Raw genomic sequence first — 26,951 nt, 5'->3', positions numbered from 1 at the left:
GCAGGGGACAGGTTTGTCATATGGAAGAGTGAGAAAAGAAGAATATTGAGGTGCTTTAAAAAATTTAACTGCATTACTGAATAGTGTTTACCATCAAAATCTAGTTTTGAAAAAGATTCAGATTTTGTATTTCAGCTTTCCTTCCAAGATATACACAAAAACTTTGTGTGAATTTCCTTTCTATATGCTCTTGGTCCCCCTAGATTTTAATTCATGCTTACCGTTCTATGCTGTGTCTGACAGAACTCATTGAACTCTGGAGAGCTTCTACTTTCTTCCTATAAGCAGAGGTGAACATATAGTTTTTTTCACAGTTTCCAATAGCCTTCACATTTTTCAATAAACTGGAAGTCAGTGGATAGCAAGATTTACAAGCAAATAAAGTGCTTAGAATGACTAAAGCAAAAAGTAAGAGGAAAAATAGCTACAAATCCCTTTCATTAAGAGATATCAGGTTAGTAGATATGTTGGATATGGCCACACCCTTATGGAGAAAAAAGCCACCAGACACATCAGAATAATCAGATGGAATCAGTGCACAGTTGAATTGAGTTTATAGAGTGAAACTGCTGATGCTGAGATACCAGCATTGACATATATGTGCCAGTAAAACACACGCATGCTTCACACCACCTTAAATCAGACCAGCTCCAATCTGGTACCATGCACAGCACACCATTAGTGACTGACTGATTATATGAGTTCCTGGAGTGCATCTTCTCAGTTAATCTCATATGAAAGGAATTAGTTCATTATTTCTGAGACCATGCCATAGTGTGAACCAAAAGAGTTAAATCAGAGGTGAGAATTAGAGGAACAGTACACTATCAAAAGATAGTGTAGGAGAACCATAAAAGAGTTTAACATGGCATATACAAGTCATTTTGTTTCGCTGCTGGAGAACAGTCCTGGGAACATTTAATTTAATAAAAGATATAGCAGGTATATACTTGTAGATGGACAGAAAGAGTTTACTTTCTATCTTGGGGGGGGGTTCAATGTATGAAAAGCTTCTCATGTTCTTCTACAAAGCTTTTTTGATATGTCCATTAAAATGTATATTAAATTAAAATTGGAATGAAAGCAATTCTGGCATCAAAGCTCACAGATTTAGATGAATCTATAGTGTACTGCTTTCTCCATACTCAGGAAATGCAAAGTACAATCAAAAGCATTACTGATTCTTTTTTAAAAACAGATTATACAGCCAAACCTTTTGTTCTTGGCTATTGATAAAAAAAATCAGGAGCTTGATGCACTTTTATGTTTCTTTCCACTATAGTTAGAGGAATAGGCAGACAACAGGATCAATAAGAAATTAGTGTTTCTATCATTAACAGGATATTAGTTACCTTATGGCATTCATTAAATGTTTTTGTGAGATGGGATTCCTATAATTAGAGATTACACCCTATAAATGTAATGAACCCGTGCTACTTTAAAGTGCTAATAGGAGAATGATCTTGGAAAAGAAATCAATGCATTATCACCTCAATTTAGAATCAGAGCCCAACACTTACAACGAGAGGACAAAGCGTATGTGCATGTGCTCGCTGATGCTTTATCTTGAAATGGTTTTAGGCAGAGAGAGCCTGCTGAAGACTCAGAAGATGTTTTAAAACACAATGTCAGAAAAGCGTACCAAAGAAAAAAATCCCAAAGGCTGTCGTTGTCCTCTTACAACCCTGAATTGATGCAGAAATGGAAGATGCAGTTCTTTTCTTTTTCTAGTTTTTGGCTTGTTGTGGTTTTGTTGCATTAGAGCTGAATGAAACAAATGATCTCTAATGTAATGTTTTCTCCTTTTGTTCAAATTCAGTGCTGAGTACAAGCGGAGAACTAAGTACCTTCAGAAAAGCCTGAATCCTGAGTGGAATCAGACGGTCATTTATAAAAATATCTCCACCGAGCAGGTGCGTGACTGGTTCAGTGTCATTTGCTGCTTTATTATTGGTATGGTCTGCAGTGCTCACTGGGAGGGGAGTAGTGCTACTGGCAATTCTGTGAACCCCTGTAAAATCTTACTGGATTTAGGAGAAATTTGGAACTCATTCCTTGCCTCTGATAGAGCTTACTATATCAGTACTCTTTTCTTGCCCTTCTACACATAAAAATGGTAATTGGTGGGGATTACACTCATAATCATGTCATAAGCATAGATGTGACAATTTAAAAAATGATAACGTAATAAATTAATGAGGGAATAAATTAAGACATAAGTTTCTGAAGTAGAATCAGAAATCACTGTCACTCTTTGTTCCAAAAACCATGCAAGCTCACACAAAGCACAGGTTCCACAATTTTTTATTAAAAAATATTTATAAAATATTTATAAAATATTTATACATTTTTTTATTTATTAGCAATTTACATTAATGTCTTGAAATATGAATCACCTGAGGAAAATTTAGAATATATTTAATTTCCTTGCCATAGAAAGATTTAACTCACATCTGGGAAAGATGACTGTGGAATCTTATCTGTTTCTTCATGGCATCCTAATTCCAACTGACCTACAGGGTTAACTGAGGCTGAATAAAGCAATTGAGACCTCTTTTTCTCTATCCCCCCCTTGTAAAAGGACTTTTGACCATTTGAAGAAGATATATGAGCAAAATCATGATCAGTTCATTTGTTGAAATTAGTATGTATATTTTATAGAATACTGGATCTCTAGGAAGTCCTGAATATTTTTGCCCTTCTTGCTATTTTGTTCTCGATACTTCCAACTTTTCTTTTCAAGGCCATTTAATCTTTCAGCACTTTTTTAAAAAAACCCAGAATAACCAGACTCTTCAGCGAACAGATTTCTCAATGCTCTTAATATACTTCTCCATCATGACCTCAAGAACTCAATATTATCTTCTGAACTTAAAAATTTGTTATTCTTTCTTCTTGTTTGTTGAGAGGAATGTAGATTAAGATATCCATTTTTTGCATGAAGCAAAGCCCTGCCCACATGTTTGCTCATGCAATCTACCCATGTGAACTTAACTGGCAGTAGCTCAGATTTACTTCAGAGATGTCCTGCTGTACGTCGTGGTTATGGTTTGATGGGATTTCTCACTGCTTCATGCAGGCTTTTATAAATGGTAACTCATTGACAGTGAAAGCATCAGAAAAAAACAACTGTGATGTTTGCTGCGTTGCAGTATAAACCCTGGATCTTCTGGGTTTGGTGAAAGGATTCAGTAAGTCTTAACAATATTTCCAAACTGAGCTTTCCATTTAAGAAAGGTTCTTCGTTTTTCCTAATTTGTTTTGAGGTTCTGCTGTGGCATTTCACAGAGCTGTCATTAAGAGTACTTGGGTGTTGTACATTCAGTGACTATTTCATGCTTTGAAACTGGATAGTGATATTAATCTAGGATTTCTTGGACAGTGTTTTTTTACAACAAAAAAATCTACTTATATCTTTGATACCCGGTTTTTGACCATTACTTGATGACACGTGCCTTTCTGTGCATGTTGAATTCTGAACTTCTGCTTCTAATAGCAAATCTCCTCCTTTTCCTTTCCTCTGAGACTGATATTCAGAGCTTACGGTTGTGTGCAAACTTACTCTGAGCTTCACATATGTTCTATATTTCGGCTTCCTGACACACAGAAGTGTATGCAGAGAATAATGTTTCCTTCCAGACCTTTCCATGGCTTGTATCTACTGCTAAGATAGTGGTGTGAGTGATTTTTCTCCTATAAAATTCCATGCTCTGGCTTAGAAAATATACAATAAAGCACATTTCTAAATCACCAAATAACTCCATGCTGATGACAAGTACCCTCTACAGACTGAATAACTATCACAATGTAATAGAGCATCGTTTGTACCCATAAAGCTCACAAATGGAGATTTCAAAATAGTTGGGAGTATAAACAGAAGTACAGGACAATAATTGTGCTCAACTGAGAATGAGCATTCTGTTCACCAAAGAAGCAAAACTGCAACATACACTAAGCTACATACACTAAACAGTCATATTCTAACATAAATTCATGAATCTTTATAAATAGTATTTCTTCAAAGAAGCATTTCTTTTTACTCCATGAGTTGCTTGCTGACAGCAAGTAAGCATTATTAAATATTTCCTAATATAGTCCTTTTAACGTCACTGTCTAGACTTTAGCTGGCTGTACAATTTTTCATTTTCCTTTTCTCTTTCATAATCTAGCTGAAATTAAACTGAAAATAATTATGGGAAATAGATCACTCTTTGAAATGAAACAGTTTTTCAAGGTCAAAATGATTAGTTTTATCACGTAGCAAATTCTACTTTGACGATTGGAGAAAAAATAAGTTAAACTGTGAATATTTAGTAATTTAAGGTTTTTGTTAAGTAATAAAGTAAAGATAATTACAATTTCAGAGGAAGGCCAAGTACACATGTTACAAAACTTGTATAATAATTGCTCAAGTTAAATGCCTACTCAGAGCATGAAAGAAAGCGTTAGAAGAATTTAAGGAGAAGATGATAGAAGATGTAAGTTCCATTGCTGCTCAAACCATTGGTATAACTTGTCAGAAAGCAAATAAAAGTATTTCTTAAATGATATAATTCAATACAGCAAATAGTTTTTGCTGTAGTTTATGTTCTTAATTAAAGTAATATGTTAGAAAGAGTATTTTTTTACAAAATCCTTGAGTGATGTAGGAGCCTATGTCTTACTTCTGAAAGTAAGGAAATCTTTCTTATGAATCAGTAAGGTGCTGGTACTTAAATTCTACTTAATATCTTGGACAAGAGAAAGTAAGTTTCTAAGTGACCTATCAAAAATCTTTTTATCCTTTCACACACTGAAGTACAACAATATAGAGTGGAGAACAATACAATCTTAAATATGAATGTAAACAAAAATAAATATAATGGATGATCTAATGCAACACATTCATTTCTTCTCATCAAAAATTATGAGATTGCAATAGTTCATAGTAATTATAGTAATTTACTTTCAGTATAGAAGAAAAACAAGCTGCATTAAAATTATTTCTTACCTCATGCAATCCTTGCATGACATTTTCAAGGGATATGTATTAAATATTTCAAATAGTGAGTCCTTGTATGAAATCTTCAAGGAATATGTGTTAAATATTTTAAGTAATGCATATTTAGCTACATAGGCACACATTAGCTGTGTAACAACACCCAGTGATCTCCAGACATTTAAAACAAAAAACAAACACTTCTGTACCTGTGGTGTTAGTTATGTCTTCCATAACAGACAATACTTTTCACATTAGCTGGTTCTGCGTATTCCTTTATTTTCTTTAAATTGTGGTTGTCCACAAAAGCCTAAAGACAACTGAAGTTCACATGCAATAATATGCTTTTAGGTAGGAGTTTAATTTTTATTTACTTGTTAATTTTTTTCCACAAGGCAAAGCTTCAAATTAGTTACCATTTGGTAACATTTATTTTATGATATTCTTAGAACTCAGATGAGGTTCAAAATGTGTGTAAACAGCTTTCCTTCTTTTTGGGACACTTTCTGATTTTCCTGTTGCTACATTGCCCACTTGCAGAAAGCCATAGTCAGATGGATAGAGGGTTTCTGAAACCCATTTTAGTATTGCTGTCTGTTATATGCCTGATGAGAGTCTGAACTTCTGCCTTCACAACCTAAAACTGCATGATGTAAAGCAGAACCCTGCTTTGCTGTGATGCTATAAAAGCTGCTTTTAAAATCAGCAGCCATTGAGTGTTCTTTACCTTCAATGGTCGTGCATAAATACATCTGCAGAAAAAAAATTCTACTCCTCTTTGAAAATCATTTCTTGCACTCTACCTAATAAAGCTCTTTCCATGTTTTTTCATTGTCATAATATTTTATAAAAGTTTTATTAAACTAAGAGACTTAAAATAGATTTCTCAAAGAAATATAGAAATCTGAAAGTTTTCATCACAGTTTTATTATCACACTAATGCAAAAAAACTAGCAAAGTAGGGTTGCAGTTACTCGAAAATCTTCTCTATTTTCCCCTTTCTAACAAAAATTCTTCAAACCTTAGAGTTTTGGTTTTTTGTTTGTTTGTTTGTTTGTTTTTTCCCTTTCCTGGACCTATACATTCTTCTCTGTCCTTGCACAGTCATGAAAAAGACAATATATCCCCTCAAAATAGCAACAATTTAGACGATACATTTCTGAAAAGTATTTCTGTTATCCCTTTTTTAAAGGGTAAAAATACATACACTTAAGATAGCACCTAACAGAAAATTATATCATACAGGAAGTTAAAAGCGTCATGGACCACTGGCTGCTCAGCTCATTTTTTCAGGTTATTTTTCATGTTGCAGTTTCAAGACTGTCTTTGAACAGCAAAGAAAAAAAGTTTTATTCAGTCAAGGAAATAAGCTTTGCAAATATTCAGCAAGGAATGTTCAAAAAATAGTCTTTTTCTCAACTTTTTCTTTTGTTTTTGCAGGATATTTTTTAAAAGAATTCTTAAGAAGAATATTGCCTAATTATGTAAGAATAGAACAGAGAAAGATTACAGAATTGCTCTCAAATATTTTTTTTTAAATCTTAGCTTTCAAGTTATGTTGCTGACTGCTTAAAGAGTACATTGTTGATGCTAAAAGTAGTACAATACCCTTTTGTTTGGGTTTTCCAAGATATGCTGATTTAAATTTGTCTTTCTAAGACATTGTCTTTGCAAAGTTGATCATTTTTCTAAAGTTAACTGGGAACAGAAGATATTCTGAATGCCTAATAATGATATGAAACTATCATTTAAAGACAATTTCAACTTATTAGGAACTATTTTAATCTGTGTTGTGTTAAACCAAGGTACAGTGGAGAAAAATGAATAGAACATGGTGCTAATAACATTAAGGTTGTGGGTTTGATGCCCATACAGGCCATTCACTTATGAGTTGGGCTCGATGATCCTTGTAGGTCCATTCCAACTCAGAATATTCTGTGATTCTGTAAATAGCACACAGTGCTTTTCTTTCAAGTAAATGTAATAAGTACAGTAATTGGTATAGTTTATAACTTTGAGCAGTGACTTGATCCTTGGTTGTCCCTTTTTACCCAGTAGCCAATTAATAGTCAAATAAGTGGTTTTTTTCTGTTGTTTCTGTTAGGATGATGACCCCAACTATCACATAAGATTTCTTCTTCTGACCTCTTTTATTCAAGTATGAGTCCTGTTTTCCTTAGTAATACTTGGCTTCTTCACTTATAACTTCTCTGCCTGACTTTGCAGATACCCCATACCCTCAGGATTTTGATTTCTCTCTTTCAAACCCTAGAAATTTATTACTGCCTCTTCAGCCTTTTGCCCAAACATTCAACACCAGTAATCAATCCTCTCCTTTTACGTCCCTAAAGACCCCTGGAAAAACACTCAGATTGGTCTTTCCAATAAGGTCAACTGCTTTGGTCAACAGTTTCTCTGTCTTTTGCTCTCTTGTCACATAAAAAGACTTGTTTCTTACTGTAGCCTGTAGAAGAGTGCTTAACACAGCTCTCATGCCTAACAAGGTCTACAGGTAAAGGGTTTTGATAGCTGTCATTAATACCTAACAGTACAACTTGTCCTGCATGCCTGGATCACTTGCAGACTCTCATTGACTACACTGAATTCTGTGAGCATTAAAGCTTTGTCTTCACAGATGAGATTATGTAAATGGGGTGTTTTAAATAATACATTTGATATTCACTCTCAAAAGCACTTCAGGCAAATGCCTGAGTTCAGGCAACTCAGATCTGATGATGAGAAAAGCTGCAGAAATACAAAAATGGGGCTTTAAAAATCAGTTTGACTCTTGTAGTGGACACACATTCTGACTAAAACAGCTTGTGGAAATTCCAGAAATAGGGCCAAGCACAAACCCATCTGTCTTGATAACAAATAATAGCCCCAAATTATTTTTCTTAGAACAAGGTTGATGAGAGGACAAAAACTGCCTAACTGTCACTATGAAAAAGGACGCAAGGAGGAAATTATGTATAGAAACCATTGCAAAGCCTTGATCTGAAGTTTATGATGGCAATGAGGTTAATTATACTTTGACTTAAATTGCAGCTGAAAAAGAAAACACTGGAAGTGACTGTCTGGGATTATGATAGATTCTCCTCAAATGACTTCCTCGGTGAAGTGAGTATCTTATCTCTTCCTCACTGCTAGTAATAACTGTAGGCTGTTATTTGGAGACTGTTCTCTTCCAAGATATGGTACATATGTTACGTAAAACCTTTTCTTACACCACAGTTTTAGTACTGACTTCGTAACAAACCGTCATGATGTCTTTTATGACACATGAAAGACATATTCCCTTTATCTCATTTAATTGGGAGCAAGTTAATTTAGGACCTAATACAATGTTAATTCCCTGAAAATTAAGACTTTTTTTGAGCCTGAGATAGTAATGATCTTCACAGTGGCTCAGTGGGGAGTTCTTGTTATGACTGAAAGCTGTCTGCCTCGATTTTAGCATAACATGGGAAGGCTGAGGACGTATTAGTCTTTGAAAATGGTTAAAGGATTAAATTCTGCCATCAAGTCATATTTTAACACATGTATAAGTATCTGCAAGAGTAAGTAATTTATTCTTGCTACTCACAGTGTCATTTTTAACATTCTGAAATAGTAGTATCCTTACCGAAGTATGTCTGAAGGCAAAATCTTGTAATTAATAATAAACAAGTGATCATAGGAAGAAGCATGTTCTCTCTTTGAAAAGCAAATAAACAAACATATGCACATATAGAACAAAATTACCAGAAACAACTATGATGTAAAAAAAATAAATAAAAATGTTATTACAAATAAGGATTATAATTAGAAATAGAAGCACAGGAAAATTGATTGCTCGTACAGAGTTACTCAGAGTATGTGTGCTCATTCTGCATTTGAATTTTGAAAAAAAAAGTCAGTTCAGCTCCAGTTCCCCTTTGTGCAACTACCAAACTGAGCAATCACTGTCACTATTTGAACAATTACTAAAATAAATGTGGAGGAAGCTGCTACATGATTACTTATTTCCTCCATACTATGTCCATATTCTTGTTGAGTTCAGCATGTTTGTCCAAATGCAGGGCTTTACTGAATATTTACATCATTGTTACTTACGACATTTAGAAAAGGGATGCTCCAACAACTGATTCTACAGGAAGATTTAAATCTTTTCCTTCAGATTTTTTCAACCTCTAGAACTATTTTATTTATTAATTATAAAAGAAGTTCCTCAGGGAAAAAAGGTACAGAAAACACTATCCAGTGTATTTCAGCACCAGGATGTCCAGAGGAATCCTGTACCATAATATCAGATATGGGATATCCAAGTTGTACCCTAAAGACTTGCTTGAGTAGGACCAGGACAATGGGACTTGCATACCCCAGAAGACAAGTGGTACATTGTGGCCCACATCCATGGAATGTGAAACCTCTTCTCTTACAAAGCAGAGCCCCCAGACTACACTGCCTATTGGGAACAATTGCCAACCACACTGTCTTCTAAGTCATTCCCAAAGCTGTGACAAAAGGGAACATGCTAAATAGTTAATCTGTTCAGATTATTTAAAGGTCTAAGCAGAAAGACCAAGGCAGGTCATAGACAATCTATGAAGCCAAAAGAAAAAAGGGGAAAAAAAAGGTTTTGACCTAGAAACAATCAGTTGTGAAGAGATTTCCCCATGTAATAAAGTGATGTGATTGTACACTTTATTTGCCTAGCAGTTTTAAAACTTCCCTACCTAACATTAGTTTTAACCCCCTCGCTTTAGAGCCAAATACAAGGCTATTTTTGACCTTTCTTTCATTCAAGACTATGATGAGTTTTAGTTCTTTACATCCTTTTGTCCTCTCAACTGCAAGTCTATTAAGGGAGGCACAATCTTTATTGGTCTCAATGCTGGGGTTTTTTTACCTCTTTTTTTTTTTTTAAATTTTGCAGAACTCCTGCCTGCAATGCAGGTTGCCTAGAGCAAATTTCAGCTACAAGGGTTGGGTTTTTTTAGACAGGTTGCTTGTTTCATTTCAATATTACCATTGCAACTCCTTTTGCCCAGTGAAGTTTTGAGGCCTAAATGGTCTATTGAATTCTATAATTTTTAGTGAAGTGCAAAGATAACCCTATTTTTATTTTGTGATACTAATTCTGCATATGTGGATTTTTTCAAGACTCAAGAGTTTCAAGTCTCATATTTTTGAAGACCTTATTAAAAACAAATATAGAACTATTTGCTCCTTTACTAACACTGATAAAAGATTGATTGATTCTTCTATTAGAATATGTCTATACAGAGGCAGAATGATTGCATGTCTTTTTAGTCGAGCTGTCAACCTAGTGCTCACAAGCTGCCCTTTAAACTATCTGACCATCTTGGTATGGAGCTGTCATAATCCAAGGACTAAGCTCACAAACCTTCCTGAGGTCCTGTTGTGAAGACATATTAGTTCAGATACATCAATATACTACCAATATGGGTTTGGGGTCACAGGTGGCTTATATGAGGTGAGGTCAAAGCATACCCAGGAGTCCTGAACCTGTCAGCATACAGCCTTATACCCCTGGCTCTTGCATTTGATTGCAACTTCTGGTAACACATCTCTAGTCTCTTCTGCTGTGTGCAATCATTAATAGATCAGATACAGGCCATATATTATACTTTTATTTATTTGTAGGTGTTGATCGAGTTATCCAGTGTTTCTCAGCTTGACAACACTCCCCGGTGGTATCCTCTTAAAGAACAGAGTGAAAACATTGATCATGGGAAATCTCATTCTGGACAGAGTAGCCAGCAATCACCAAAACCATCTGTCATCAAGAGCAGAAGTCATGGAATCTTCCCGGACCCCTCCAAGGGTAGGAATGACTTGGTGCACCTGATATGAAATATTTTCCCAGATGATGGGAAAACCTTTGATATGTGTAAGTTCTAATAGAAAAATAAATGTACTGCTACAAAATTTGTATATATTTTTATTAAAAATGCATTTATCTCTGTGATTAATTAATTGGGGATAAAGCTTAATTTGTCTCTATCTCTGCCAGCCAGCTTACTGAGTAACTGTGTTCTTAAAACAGCAGCTTACAGACTATGTTCTTTGCACACATACTATAGATTCTGTGCCCGTTTCATTTTTCTGATAGCCTTGGCCAAATTCAATACATATTTAGCTTTCTATTTGTCACGTTCCTTAAAAATTCTATGGCGTTTTATGTCTGAAAATGCTACGTTAATATTTCATAGAACAAAAATTATGCTGTAATAATGCATATGCATTTCCAGTCAATGATAATGGGCTGTAGCATATCTCAATTGTATTAGAAATCAGCAGAGCTGATATAGTAGAAATATACTAGTGCTTTAAAAAGCAGAATTGATTTCAGTGTCTCCTGCTCCAAGAAATTCATCGCTAATGTTTTTTTTTATACTAAGTGGTCAGTAGACAGTTGGTGTCTTAAAACACATTATATGTCATATCAAAGCAAAAACATTCCAAATAGAATCCAGGTAAGACCCTCAGAGTGATAAGACTCTGTTCCATCTCCTCTCTATTTCTCTGTGTAGTGTTCTGCTAGGGTTTGGTGGTTATATAAGATCTATACCTAAATTAGAGGTAAGTATAAAATCTTTTGTAATTTAGGCTGTGATTTTGACCAGGGCATAATTCAGAATAAAATGGCTTACGTTCTCTGAGCATTTGGTACTGCTGTAGGTTGTGCTAGTTAATCCCTACATACTAGAGAATTAGAAAGTGGAAAACACTACCCCATCATTCCACCAGCATGAACCAACACAGGAGACCTAATTCACAGGTGATAGAAACCCAATACTAAATAAATCATTCCCTGGGCTAGGTAACAGTGAGGAAGTAGACAATGAGTTTCCTAATCATGATATATCCTGACACTTTAAATGGAATGGCACAGCTTAATCTGTACTCCTTGTTCAGGAATTCAGCTGGAAAGACCAGTCAAGAAAAGGAAAATCAAATTGTTTGTTTTTAATAAATGCAAGAGTTGTGCTTCTTCATTTTCCTGGTAGACATGCAGGTACCCACCATTGAGAAATCCCACAGCAGCCCAGGGAGCTCCAAATCTTCCTCTGAAGGACATCTCCGCTCTCACGGTCCATCTCGCAGCCAAAGCAAAACCAGCGTCACTCAAACTCACCTTGAAGACGCTGGGGCAGCCATCGCCGCTGCCGAAGCAGCTGTCCAGCAGCTCCGCCTTCAACCAAGTAAAAGACGCAAATAAATTCCTCAGCATGGCAGCTTAATGTTCATCTGTTGCCTATTTTCCCTGCTGTCCTTCTCTTTTTGGCTGTTTTGTTTTTTTTTTTTCTGTTCTTGGCACACTGTGCTCACTCTGTTCAATGTCTTTCTTCGTGTGCCTGTGTGTGAATACATATAATTACAATATACTCTTGTATTTAGAAGTCTTTTATTTATTTATTTATTTTAATTTATATAGACTCCAGTGAAACTGGCTGTTTCTCCATCAGTCACTTCACTCATGGTCCATGATGTTCCATGGTTGTTCACGACTCACAGAGAAGTCCATTGTGTTTTGATGTCACTAAATAACTACCAATGAAATAATCAAAATCTGCAGAGATGTGGCTGCCAGCTCTTTAAATTGCACACAAGTACTGAGACCACATTAATAACAGGATTTATCTGTAAGTAGTAATCAGGAAGGACAATACTATATACACAAAAGAAGATTTGAAGTTAAAGAATTTTTTTTTTTCTAACTACATGGCTGAGATATCTATTTTTGAAACATGACTGTAAATATCTATTTTTTTTTTGAAAGGAAATATAAGTCAACCTTCTTAATATCTCAGAGAAGATCATGTTAGTGATGAGCAGAAAAGAAACAGAACAAAAACATTAAACACATTAAATGCAAAACTGTTAAACACACAAAGCCTTTAGCACCAGATTTCAACAATGTTGTCAACTTAGGAAAGTCAAAGGGAGTTGAGAGCTAAGTCAGGTGTCACAGTTCAATTTTTCTAGTAATTTTTGTGCCATGAATTGTTTAAGGGTCAAGATAGATTTCATCTGCAACTTCAAATAGGTTATGAAATTAAAACTATTCCATTTGAAAGAATTACTCTCCAAACTTCAGACCAGTATCTGATTGCTAGTTGAGGGTTTAGTTGATGGCAAATTAAGTCTCTCTGACTGTGGAGTCATTGTGTTTGTCTTCAGGATTTGTTGATATGCCATAAATTTACCATGGTATAATGCAAAACTGGGGGGAAATTATTTCCCTTGTCTTCACCATCATTAATAATGAAACAGCCAGTTTTAATACTCTTTAATGCTGTGCATGTGGTGTCTCTTTGGTGTTTGAAAACACTACTTACTTAAATACAGAAAAAACACTTCTGTTTGCATGAATAACATTTAAGCTGGTTCCATCTGAGGATACATACTCTGGGTTTCCATTTCACCCACACTGCCACAGCAGCACATAAAAGCGGTCAGTCTAATCATGCCAGGAAGCAGCACAGACACAGCATAGCAGGAGTCCTCCCTATTCAAAGAACTCAGTCTGACAATCTGCCTCCACCAGCCAATGACAACAAAGACCAAAGCCAACTAGCCCTCAGGAAAGTGATGTCTGATGGACCACTCAAGCCTGAAGGAGGTGAGCAGAAAGACATGGTTAAGAAACCAACTACATCCCAAATCCTTCTTGCCATGTCAACTAATTCATTGCGATATTTAAATATTTATTTTACCCTTCCATTAAGTGCTGTAAATGTTAACATGAATCAAGAACTCTGCTTGATTTTTCCACCTACCAGCGCATAAATCCATAATGAAAAACTGCTAAGAAGCATTATGAAACAACAAATGTGTGCACTTCCATTCCACTGGAGTACTTAGACTTCTGTTGAAAAATAGTATAGCTTTGCTCATGTTGTTGCCTAATAAAAAGCATGCATCCGAGTTGGTCTGCTTAAGCATGATTGGACATTTCTTGTACTGTGACAAAAAAACCCAGTTGCACAATTTTGTTTCTGCAATTGTAATTGAGACATTAACAATTTCCTTTTCCTCTTCCAACATAGTTATTATGTCAACAGTCATTAGCATAGATAAATTTTCAAACCACCAGTGGAAAGGAAAGGAGTTTTGATCCATGTATGGCTCAATTTCTTGATAGTTTTCCTATCAGCATCTTTAAAATTATTTTCTACCTGTAGGCACCTGTAATACCACCTATCAGTAATTTATCCCCTCATCTCAAATAAAGAACCAGAATCTCAAACAGCTCAAATTGCCACTGTCCTTTTGATTTCTGAAGCATTTTGTTTATTTACATGGAATCTGAGGGATAATCCAAATAAATGTACTGACTGGACTCCGAGATGTTCTCTTGTGTTGTAATGCCTTCCTAAGCTCTCAAGATTTGTTGAAGGTTTTTCTGTCACACCGCTGCACACTGTGAACAATACAAGCTGTCTGAGAAGGTTGTAGGAAACAAAGAGGGAATGATACTTCAAACTATATACCCTTAAGGCAACAAGTCATTGCATTACATATTAGAAATATCATAGAGAATTATGGGAATAAGAGTTCACATTAATATAATTAGTATATAAGGGAGGTTAAAATTACTATGAAGAGATGTGGTACTTTTGTCTTTTTACTTGTAACATTTATACACAATGCATGATCAGGTACACAATGTTTACAAGTCTGGTTTCAAACCTGTGAGAAGTTTTGGCTTCTTCTTATTGTACCAAAATTAGTTTGTCCAAATTTATTCATATGAGATGGGCCAGCAGTTACCATTTTGAGGTTAATGACTCTCATGAGTTCCAGCAGGAATAAAAAGCAAGATGATTTCACTGCAGTTTTGTGGAGTATGAAAGTAAAATGAGATGAGTCTATGACCTTGAATGGAAAAAGCACTGAAGATGCTCAAAGCAGCTTCCAGTTTATGGAGTTCTTTGTGGGATGAGGAGATGATGAAGGAAGGAGAGGTTTCCCCTGCATTTCAAAAATTCTAAAAATTGAGACTATTGTGAACAATGAATATTAGGGCATCATCACTTTGCAAATCCATTTCGAAAGGGGTGATGCATGGTTGTGGTACCCACCCCTCTTACAGTCTACTTTACTGGCACCTGGAAAAGAACCCATTAGGAACTGGTTTTATTGACTGGAACAGTCACCTTGGAAAGTCAGTAATTTTTGTCACTATGTCTCAAAGCCCTTTACTAAGGAAACCATTACAGATAATCCACAAAATTGTTAGTATTTTTTTCCACAACTATTTTACTATGCATTTATCAAAGAAAAGCATCTTTTAGAACAACTCTGGGTTTTTTCAGACCAAGTACATGAGGGTGATGGAAATGATTGTATGCTGTGAGTGGTCATCTGTCCTCCTCCAGCTAAGAAAATGCTCAGAAAGAGTTTCTTCCTTTAACTTGGTCTCTCAATAGCTTCCTTTTTTTTCCTCTTGAATTGAATTGGCTCCTGAAAACAAGCAAACAAACAAAACAAAACAAGAACCCTCAGTCATTCTCAGAATGTCTTGGAGAAACCTTTCTCTGCTTCTGACTCCTAGGACATTTTCTATTGGATGTATTTTGTCAGTTATTAATTGTGTGTCTGTTGAGAAGCAAAAAGGAAATCATAAACAAAACCAACACTTGTGGTATACTTAGCATATTTTGTGAATGCAAAAGACTTGCATCAGTTTAAGTATATTGAACTGAACTGTTTCTGTATTCATTTTAAACAGTAAAAAAATGTATTTTAATCAATCTGTTTTAAAATTAAGGTGAAGATGCAACAAAAAAAATTAGGTTTTGTTCAGAACCATTGTAAAATCCAATATTCAACTTGAGCATTCAATTAAAAATAAACTCTGAAGTATAATTTTCTTGTTGCCTGTGGGAGATAAGAGTGTGATCTGCAGAGAAACCAATTGCATATTACACATTCCCATCACATCCCTCAGAGAGGAACAAAAATATTTCAGAGCCAACTCTTTGAAGCCAGAAGTTGCAAGGGACCCAAGTCAGAGGAGGAGAACAGTGCCTAGGTTTCATTTAATTTGATTTAGGTTTTGTGCAAAATACGAATCGTTGCCAATTACATATTCACATAAAATTAAGCACATTCCTTTCATCATAAATCTGTGTATTAGAGTTTATCCACCAGATGAGTCAGTTTTAGAGATAGTGTAAATCAGTCCAACTATACAGTTTTATAAGGAGCTCTGGTATCTACCTGGATGTAGCTTAAAGGGTAAAATTTGACGGCCTTGTCATTATTGGAAGAGAAAAAGGTGCCAGTTTTGCCCCAAAAGGAACAATGGTAAACATTAGAATATACAATGGTTAACAAAACCAACATTATTTTATGACTAAAGACGAGAATTTCTAGAAATTTATTTTAATTCTTCCTAGGATCTTTGGAAAAGAATAAATTAATATTTAAAGAGTAAATAACTCAGTAAGTGAATTTAAACCTGAACATCATTTTAGCCCTATGCATTTTTCTATCCTTTCAAACAGGTACTCATGAAAGAGAAGCTACAAGTCAATATGCTGTTGCTTGAATATCATATAGTGATGGATGCCATATGCACTCCTCTTTTATTTGGCTTACCTTAACCCAGCCAAACAAGCAAGCAACCTGCCAAGAGAAAAACTCTGCTATGCTCTTGATCTGAATTAGGTAGCAAATGTTAAAGATCTAGAGAAATTGCCATGTGTTTCAGCTAAAGATACAAACATACCTGTTAAATTACCATTTAACATAGTAATTCTACAGCAATTTCTGTCTGTTTTTCAATAATAAGTATGTTTTTTTTCAAGCTCAAACCTCTGGGAATTTAAAATCACAACATTTTCTTAAAACTTCTTCTAACCCATGTACCCAGTATTATTTATTTATCTCCCCGAGAATGGGGGTTGGGGGGAGGAGAAAGGGAGGAGCACACCACCACACCATCTCATAGGAAACATTTCATCTTTTACATTACACATCTTCAATCATGACACAAAAGCTTTTCTGTGATACCTAAGAGGAAACTACTTCCAAACAGCTGTATGTCAAGTGGTTTCATTGATAAGGGGGACATCTACTCTCAGAGCTAATACTGTTAGAGTATCTACATTAGCCAAACTGCATCAGCATTTTCAGAATTGTACCCAACTGAACATATCAATTTAAACATCTCAAAGAATACTAGTTTAAAACTCTTTAGGTCCAAAGGTAGCACTTGCTTATAACTCCCTTGGGCCAACAACTTTGACAAAAGTTCACTTAAATGTCAGCATACATAACAGGTTAAAGGTACACAGAAATGTGATGTTATGTATGTATCAAGATATTACTAGCACTGTAGAACCCATGATATAGGTCTGAGCTAGCACTGTGTAGTTTCTAGTCACTTAGCTACAAGAAATTAAAATTGACCTGAATTTTCCTTATCACTAAGTTCTATTTCCTGGCTTTAGCAACAGTGGAGTGAAAGGAAATTGACCCCTAGGTTCTATAAATCTTTTGAACTGGATATTATTGTGATCTAAAATACCTACTCATTTGGGGTCCTTTTTGGTCTATATCCATTTTCACACATTTAATAGACAATGCCATGTTTTAATTTCCTACATTATTTTAGGATATTTCTTTCACACTTAAATAATTTACTGCCCAAAGCTGTTTAATGACTAGTGTCACTAATCTCTTAATTTCCAAGTTAAATAAGTCTTCATATTGCTACAAATAATCCATTTCCAAAATCATTATCAACACAAGAACAGTTTGTCCCCACTCTCTGCAGATACCAATCATCTGAGGCTGTCTGTCGAGCCTTGTTTCAGTCTAATAGCTGACCCATTTTGCTTTGGCTATTCCTGCTGTTTATTCTTCCACCATTTTAAACTGACATGTAATTTCAGAAAGATTGCTCAGATTCTTCATTTTATAACACTTATTTCAAAAGTCTATTCAATGGTAGACTAACCTTACAGAGTTCATGGAGAATTATTTCATCAGAATTGCTTTGTTGAGTAAAGAAATTACTTCACCACAGTTTCAGAAGAGTGCTGTTCTTCTGCTACTCAGCTCAAACAGTAAATTTCTCCATAAAGTGTTGTGCTGAAATTTCACAAAATGTCACTGCTCAGTGTGTGGTTAAATGAGGATGAGTCCATGGCTTAAAGTCCTGTTCAGTATGAGGGAGCGTTAGGAAAAGAAACTATCTGAACTGACCTGAGGTGTATGTGTTTGATCACTAGTTGTTTGTGCATCCACATTCTGTTGCCAGTTGACAACAGATGCAACAAGCAGTTGTACCTTACAGAGCAACCTGGGGAACCTCTGCTTTTAGTGCTAGCAAACCCTTAATAAAAAACAGGTAAACTGGCATTCGGGGCAGTTTGAGACTGGAGCATTTGAAGCACAAGGTGACTGAAAGTGAAGAGTGACTGAAAGTTCTGCCAAAAGACACTGTGTATGAGATGCCCAGTCTGCTGGTCAGCAGAAAATTACCCATAGCAGATTGGTGCTTTCCCCTGCTCCCAGGGGCTTGCATCTCTTTGAGAATACTCAGCATGATGCTATCAGACTTCTTTGTCACCCAGAGTTTCCCATGAGACTGCCAATTACAACGAGCAATTTTTTTTCAAGTAGTTAGAGGCAAATTCTGAAAACTTAATCCTGAATACTTGAAGGCATTTTCCCCTCCTTCTGTTTAATTCACAAATAGAATTTTCTTTCCCAATTCATTTTGACAGTGTAATTGTACTTCTAGACAGTTACCAGAAAAAAGGGAACATCTACAGTTAATTCCCCAGGAGAACGTGCTGGTTGAGTCTGTTCTTCTTTTCTCCATAGGAACTACAGAACTACATAGTCCCATTTTTCAGATTGAAATCGTTAAAAAGAGAAGTCCATTCACTGCAGAATAATGGTTGGAGTGGTGACAGTGTTGGATTGTTTTCATTTTGCTGCTGACTGATTAGACAGTTTATGGCTATAGGTCTCGCATGAATGATCTATCTTCCTTTTGTTAGGTTTTAAAAAACCATCTTCTCTGTTGTAAAAGCAGACTTTTCTGAAAGATTAAATGAGATCATATATCTTCCATTCTTCCCTTTCTTATTGATTTTAATATGATATTTTCTTTATACTAAGTCATTACTTACATGCTTTCCTTGGCTATAAAAGTTGAGTTTTAAGCTGGGTCCATAAGCCAAAGCATAAGCAAGAGCATATGTTTGCCATAGCTGCATTCAACTAATATCATAATACTACTAACAATAATTTTTTTAAAAATAGAAATAAAATGAAGGAACTAAAAGGTAAGGTCAGTACTAGCCTCCATTTTCTTGAATCAGTAACTCTTTTCTAAGAAGTTGTAGGGGAATACATGGTCAAGTATCATTCTGTTGAAGGAAAAGTCTATTATTCTTCTTCCCGTAAACAACACAGAACACAAAATATATCTGTCTAACTATTATATCTTTTTTCTTGAGAAACCCTGATCCTACACCAGGGATAACGTTATGATCCACTTTCTTAGAATCTGAAATAATTGCTCTAAGCAGTGGAGAAGTCTTCCAATTCATTTATGCACTATTCACTAGAATGACTTTTGCTCATGCCAGAGCCTGTACAACAAGCACTAAAACAATATCACTCAGAGGTAGGTTTAACACCACTTCGGTGGTGTTAAATGGTGTTAAATATGACGTGTGTAGTCATCAACACCCAAACCAAGCAGGGAACTACCAGCTAAAATAGGATTAGCAGATGAAAATGAAATCAAACTACAACTATAGCTTTGTATAATAGGAAATTTTTGCACTATTTCAGAGGAAGCAGCTCATATTAAAGTTTTAAATTTTGATTTCCTATTTCTATTCTTCGTAATTCAGTGGCTGGTCAGCCCAGACATAATCGAGGTTACATTCCTCAAGAAGTACCAAGCACTTGATAAACTGCATAAAAAGTTTATGGAGAAAGGATTGGAGGGTTTGAAAGGATATCTCCTCTCTCCCAGAGAGAGGCCAAATGAAGATGGGTGATGGCTTTCAGTTAAGCCTAGTCTCTTCCATTTGCTGAGGCCCGAAGTCTTTTCTCTAAAAATGGAAAGATTTCAGCATCATATGTAATTGACAGCAAGACCTTGCGTATGAGAACTATTTTAAAAGTTTTCTAAGCTTTTGGAGAGTTTCTAAAAGTTGCTTGGCTTTTTTGTGGGTTTTTTTTTTTTTTCTAAGTTCCAGGAAAAAAATTGAAAACCACAGGGCAAGAAAGCAATGAAACATAGCTTTTCCATACTCTTGATACTTAATATTCAAATTATGGCAATTGTAGATTTCAGTAAAGCAAGACTACACCTTGTAGCATCAGGTACCTCTGTGATACCAGAAGAGAATGTCTAATCTTTGGACCTGAGTGAATCCATATCAAGCTGTTCAACTTCCACAGACCAAAGCACCTCCTGACAGAACTTTGAGGTCAAAACCTGAGGGCTGAAGCATTTTCCAGCACAAGGCAGCTGTAAGCAGAAACTCTGTAACTAAGAATTAACCTGCCATAATCTTGTAATTAAAAATAGAATTGAAACTAAATATAATGCAATAGTTATTTGTCTATATGTGGATATGAACCCAGTTGACCAAGCAAGGTGGAAATTGTTCTGACACTTCCAGGGCTTCACAGACCTTACATAGACTAGAAAGACTAGACGAGTTCCACAGTGAACTCTGAGTTTCTTGTTAAAGTTTCTAAGACAACGTTCAAAGAGAAAGTGCAAGACTGCAAGCGAATGTACAGACTAGTCATTTGAACATATGAACATGGAGCAAGTTCTATCTTTCAGCTTAGAGTACAAATATAACCATGGTTATTCTTACTCTCAGGCAAAATATTGCCTGGCAGCAGGCATTGCCACATCTTCAGAACTTTGAAGTTTCCTGTATAATCAGCAGAAGTTTAGAGGTCTAGACATATCTGTAAAAATACAGACATATAGAAAATGTGGGTGTCTCAGAGATTATAAGTTCTCTGTGTCAAGATTCTCAATTTGTCATGAAATCAGCTGTAAATCTATTTGTGAATTTCATGTCTTGTCACAAACTGGCACTGTAGTTTATTACTTTCATAGAGCAGACAGGTGGGGAAAAAAAACGTTAAAGTTTAGAAATTTCAAAATCCAGTCATGAAACTAAATCTAGATCCATTATAACCATTCATCAAGAGATCTTATGGAAAAAATATCAATATGAAAAATTATGTGAATTAGAGAAAACAATAGAGAAACTAAAAATACAGTATATTGAATGTGTCATTAGGATACAGTTGTTTCAAAAGAAAGAGTTATGTATTGATTACAAATAGATGAAGGAAAACCATTTATAAGGGCTTAATTCAAGCTTTTCTGACTTGAACTAAATTCTAGGTTCTTGCTAGTTTTAGAAATCCACCAGTAAAGATATAAGAAATTACTTCAGGCACTAGCTTTTACAGCAAAGTCAATAAAAATAGCTGAGATACGAAACATCCTTTCAAGCCACATATGTTATGATGGAGATATACATGCTACACTAAGCAAATTCATGCCTAAGAAAAGGATGAAGATGCCTTTTTGTGCTGGCACAATAGTGTTTTGGTTTCCATGGTTTTTGCAGATGTATTGATCTCCCAGTTGTTCTCACCTGTGAGGCATTTGTCGTGCCATGGAAAAAAACAAAAACAAAACAAAAGCCAAAACCAACCAAACAAACAAACCACAAGAAACCCCAAACAAACAAAAACCCAAACCAAGTCAAACCAAAACAATGTAACCTAAAGAAACCCTCAGAATCCCAAACAACCTACATCTGGAGTCACACAGGCCATACAAACACTGTGAGAATTGATGTTATGAATTAGTTTGGGACAGGCATGAGAGAGCATCAATTCAGGATATTGAATATAGGGCAACTGGCAATAATGCTCTGTAATGGAGAAGTTGACCTCTGTCCTTGAAATCTTGCTCTTGCCCAACCTTTCCCAACGGCAGTTTGCTGACATGTCACCATCATCATAGGAATTCACTCAGTACCACCAGCTGGAAGTGACAGAGCATTCCCTGCACACAGAGCTGGCTGTCTCTGCTGGAAAAAACATACGTACCTTTCTCTCCAGGCGAGACACTGAGAGTATCTGTTAATAACAGATAATTTAAAAATTTATTAATTTGTATTAACATCCAAGAAGGCAGCCTATGATCGATGTATAAAATCATGAAATAGAACTAAGGAATAATTTTATCTGAAAACAATGTGGACAGATTCCTCTTGTGGTTGTAGGCAACACTGAAACAAAGGAGACTAACAGAGTTTAAAAGATAAAAATGTTACATGACAGGTTAGTTTAGCAGTGAAGAATCACTGTGCAGAATAAGAGTTCTGTCTTAACTCAACGTTTGGTCCAAGGATTGACGATACAAGAATTTCTTCATTCATTGCATCTAATTCCAGTTACTCACCTGTTTTTATACTACATTTGAGGAGTTACACACAGCTCCCCGGTCCCACATCAGGCAGAATGTAGAAGTCTTCACCAAAAGTATTATTCAGTCAGTCAGGCATAAATAATATTGGTCACCAGTTTGAAGCAAGACACTGTTGGGGCTCTGGTTCTTATTAAATTTCAGGTTAGATACTTGAGTAATTTCTTGTTTAAAGAAGAATCTCTTTTAAGTGCTTGTATAAGAGTTTACAGTTCACCAAAATAACATAAAATCTCCTTATTTCTTCATAGAAAAATAATGTTACAAAAAAAGTGTTTTCTATCTTCAGTATATATGCTCAGTCAGTTAAAATAGATGAAACATTACAGTAGTAGATGTGATAAAACACATTTAACAAAAAAATTAAAAAATCCGCATTAATATTCCCAGACAATTGTGTTATTCAAAATGACAATAGCTACTCTATTGTTCCTGTATTAATTATTCTGTGCAATGTCACTGTGTCCTTTTTTGTTTATATTTCTCAACTTGCTAAATACCATATACTGGGAGATTTGTTCATGTAGTGCAGTAATATCCAAAACACAAAATAAGGCAATCTGAAGTAAATCTAACATATGCTATACTAACACCAAATGGTCTTAAATTAGATTAAGGCATCTCCTGTCAAAATATGTGCATTAAAATTCTAGGCACGTAGTGAGATCCAGAGGGGTAGGAGCAGTTGAGAAATATAATGCAGTAGCTGTGTTATGTCTATAGAGGGGTGGAGGCCTTCATACAGTCTCTGTGACTATAGATTGTCTACTTATATATCCTTTCAGACTCCTCTCCTTCTCAAAATCACCAAATGCGAAGAACATTTCACGAGGAATGTGAGGAAGGCCCACTGGGATTTTCATTTTTACAAGATTATCATAAGAAAGATTTCAGATGAATAACTGATTTTCTGTAACTTCAGTCAGAAAAGCAGTGTTAATCAATCTGTCCCATTTTTTTTTCCCTTCAGGCTGTTGATTTGAGCAATTAAAATGACTGGACAAAATTATGGTGGTATACTATTTGGTTTAGAACACCTTATTCTATGTGGAAATAAACATTATCTGCAAAAGATGATAAAGCAATACTTGAATGTAAAATATGAAAGTGAAACTGTTTGAAGCATGTGATTTTGATAAACTACACTTTTTCTTAATGTCAGTGGTACTGATGTCTCACAAGTTTTTTAGTAACCCACTGTTCCTGCCCTGTACAGCAAGGTCTACTAATCACCGACCTGCAGAAAGTTCTGTCTCCACTGGCTCATCAGCCAGCAGTTTTGGCAGTGGATACAGCATGGATAGCGAAGGCAGCAGCAGTGCCACAGGAGAGAATAACCTATTTCCCATCCCGAGAATGTAAGGCTTTTCATTTAATATACTGTATCCTCCATGCACAATTTATAGCCCTTTCACTTACCAGTCATCTTCTTGCATAGTTTCCTCTGCAGACTTGAGTAATGCAGTAGAATAGCAGCTAACTGGGGAGAATTTCTCCGTGTACATAGTTTTATTCTGCTTTGTTGAGCACTGAGTTGTTAATAACCAACCAAACCTCTGCCTCAACCTCATGATTTTTTTCTCCTGTCACACAGGAAAGGTGCTAGTCTAAGCCTTTGATGAAAGTACGTAGTGTTGCCCTTGGCTCATGTTTTAGCAGCACAATTTTTCTAGGCCTGAGAATGCTTAGTTTAAGTTTTCAGATTTTTCTCCTAAAGAGAAGTGTTATTAATGCAAGTGGAATTTATATTGTGGATATATCCCTATTTTTTCCAAGTTTTTAGGAGTTTGAGTAGAATTTTCAGTTGTTGTTTGCAAAAAAGCTTTTTGGTACAGAGTCCCTCTAGGAATTATCAAGCTACTATCAAGTGTAATGATCCTATAAAATGATTTAGTTTTCAAAACATTTTACCCAGTTAAGTACTCCACAGAGAAAAGTTTTGCCAGGATTTTTCCCCCTCTACTCTGTCAGTATGTGCCTTCATTTGGCAATTTCATTTATATTCCTTTATAGGACAAAGTAACTTTTCCTGATAAACCTTTAATTCTGCCCTGAAAAAAATTATAGATTGACTTATAGATTATAGTTGGTGGTCATTGCTCATTCACTGTCTGCAATAGTTGTTCAATGTTTTTCTCTGGACCACAAGTTTTTTGCTTTTCCCTTGAAGTCCTGAACTATTAGTCATAGAAGATAGAGGCTTCCTAGAAAAACTTGAATTAAGTAAAAATCCTTCTCCAGAACTGTGATGTACCTGAGAATTTATCATTTTCTAAAATAAAGCCCAATAGGATTTGTCTACAGCTTGTTAGTAGCTAAAGGAAAAATAGAAATAAATCTAATATTTCAATCTCATCTTCAGAATTTAAGAGGGTGATGTGAGCTCAGGTTGTAGGATACTAGTTTCTTGATCCTTCTTGAACTTTTCCCTCACGAAAAAGAGTTGTACTTCCCAGTGGCAAAAAAGATGTTTTTAACCAACTTTGGCAACAAAAGAAAACTATTTTGCCCTCATTCCTAGTGAGAAAAGCAAAGATGCATAAAATCTTTGTTCACAGAAACACAAGATGGAGCTCTCAATAGAAATTTTCTGTTCACATATGCTACATTTGAGTCCAAATAATATCATTTACTGTGTATTGCCTAATAATGTGACAGTACCTACAGTTACTTGGTATTTGGCTGACAGATTCACTGCTCTCTTAAGCCTGAAATCAGCCCCACTTTTACTGAAAAGCAGGAGTAAGTCTCCACAGCTTCAGCATTTCTCTTATAGCAATTTGTTCTCATGAATTAAACAAAATATATCCAGGCCTCTTATTTTCTGTTAAGACTGAACTATTTTTTTCTTTATTATGACATTGTAAAGTAAATTACTTTTTTGCTGATATTAGACAGAGACTTTAAGAGTTACACAGGAAAAAAAAGACAAGACACACTTTGTTTTTCATGTTAGTCTCCACGGCTTTACAGCAATGTAATGAAAATGAATAACAAAATTACTGTTTACTGTTAGATTATTCCTGGAAAGAATGTTTAGTGCAGATAACTGTTTCTATTTTGAATTCTGTATGATAATTCTTATTTATCTGCATATACGTATGATTGATATTCTATTTAACATTTGCATTCACACTGGTTTGATAATAACTTCAGGGACTCTGACCTTGTACACTAGTTCAGCATATCCACAAGAACACAGCTCACAGTTTGGATGTGAAGTGTTAAGTAGGCTAAACGCTTTTAAGTATCTTGGTATTTAAAAACCTCTTTGGTTATTGTCTTCCTGCTTAGACTAAGTTTTTGATTTATCAATAGAAAACGTGTTGGATATACTAAGTTTTAAACTCTTTACTTTAGTCCAAATGCTTTTAGACACAGGAACAATTAGTCTTGAAGCAAAATAAAATAATTAAATATTGACAGCATGGGAATTGTTTGATGAGGTGACTAATTAGTATACTTGCCAATATTAAGTAGCTATAACTATCAAGGGAAATTATATACAGTTACATAGAGCTGAATATATCTTGTAAAGTCTTTCTGCTTTGGAATTTTTTTTAAATACTCCTTTATTATTCATTTGTAATATTCCTGAAAGTTACACGTTATCTTCTCTGATAAAGACCAGAATCTCTATGGTCTTTATAGCAGTACAATGTCTATAAAATTATATTCATTTTGAGTGCAAAGATGAAAAGCAACAGAATAATGTATAAGGAGTATAACCTTTGGGACAAATAATTCTTGTATCATATCTGTGATATGATTTATGAAGCATTACCTGCAGAAGAAGAAAATAATATCTTTCAGTTAAAATTGAATATAAAAATTACTTTAAAAAATGTAATTTTATACCAATTTTTAGTTCACTCTGAGTTTGGACAGCTTCCACTGCTGAGATCTGAAGCTGGCTCATTGGTAGCAAAGACCAGTGCTGACCCTTTAACCCCAAAGGAATCACATGTGTTTGAAGATAATGCCTTATATTCTCTCTCACATCATTTCAGAGTCTTAAGGGAGAAAAGAAACCAGAAGCACAAATGTCTGATAGTAGCAGACATCTCTGAGAGCAATAGTAATCATACCTTAGAACTTACAACAAGTATATTTAGATAACTAATGTTTTGTTTAACTTTCATTGCCTAAAAATAGGCATCAAGAGTGTAACACAGGTTCTGTGTGTACACACAGTGTAGGAAAACAGGGACCTCCAGAGCATGATTTGTTCCATTCACTTTAAGATTAGTATAAGTCTTCAGAACAGAACTCTTTCTTATGCTAAATCTAAAACGTAAATTAAACAATCATTAAAAGAAGACAATGCCTTACCTTTAAAGTAATGGTATTGTAGTTACCTTCTAAAGAGGAAAAAAAAAATATTCTTAAGTGATTGATCCAAATAGCAACAACAAAAAAAAAATCTACCATTTTATTTTCTTGTAATTATATATA

At 35.2% G+C, this 26,951-nt stretch overlaps 1 protein-coding gene and 1 long non-coding RNA gene across 9 annotated transcripts in view; one reads left to right on the top strand and one right to left on the bottom strand.

Moving 5' to 3' along the window:
* PCLO (piccolo presynaptic cytomatrix protein) overlaps positions 1-26,951 on the top strand; it is a 339,234-nt gene that overhangs the window by 262,846 nt on the left and 49,437 nt on the right. For 4 of the 8 annotated variants that reach the window (XM_027639939.1, XM_027639929.1, XM_027639931.1 and 1 more), the window contains exons 17-22: positions 1,820-1,913; positions 8,027-8,098; positions 10,628-10,808; positions 11,995-12,189; positions 13,428-13,610; positions 23,713-23,854. In XM_027639939.1, coding sequence (XP_027495740.1) covers positions 1,820-1,913; positions 8,027-8,098; positions 10,628-10,808; positions 11,995-12,189; positions 13,428-13,610; positions 23,713-23,854 — 867 coding nt within the window. Of the gene's footprint in view, positions 1-1,819; positions 1,914-8,026; positions 8,099-10,627; positions 10,809-11,994; positions 12,190-13,427; positions 14,329-23,712; positions 23,855-26,951 lie in introns of those variants that run through there. The other 4 variants (XM_027639932.1, XM_027639930.1, XM_027639938.1 and 1 more) reach the window with 4 other exon arrangements.
* LOC113945589 lies at positions 12,280-26,816 on the bottom strand. The gene is made up of 2 exons (XR_003527132.1): positions 23,916-26,816; positions 12,280-12,342 (listed from the first exon to the last, which is right to left on the bottom strand). It is a non-coding gene; the product is annotated as an uncharacterized LOC113945589 (long non-coding RNA).

This window comes from Corapipo altera, unplaced genomic scaffold, assembly GCF_003945725.1.
Source record: "Corapipo altera isolate COAL_440 unplaced genomic scaffold, ASM394572v1 1b, whole genome shotgun sequence".
Taxonomy (NCBI): Eukaryota; Metazoa; Chordata; class Aves; order Passeriformes; family Pipridae; genus Corapipo; species Corapipo altera.
Note: the sequence above shows the minus strand (reverse complement) of the source record. Positions and strands in the feature narration are given on the sequence as shown.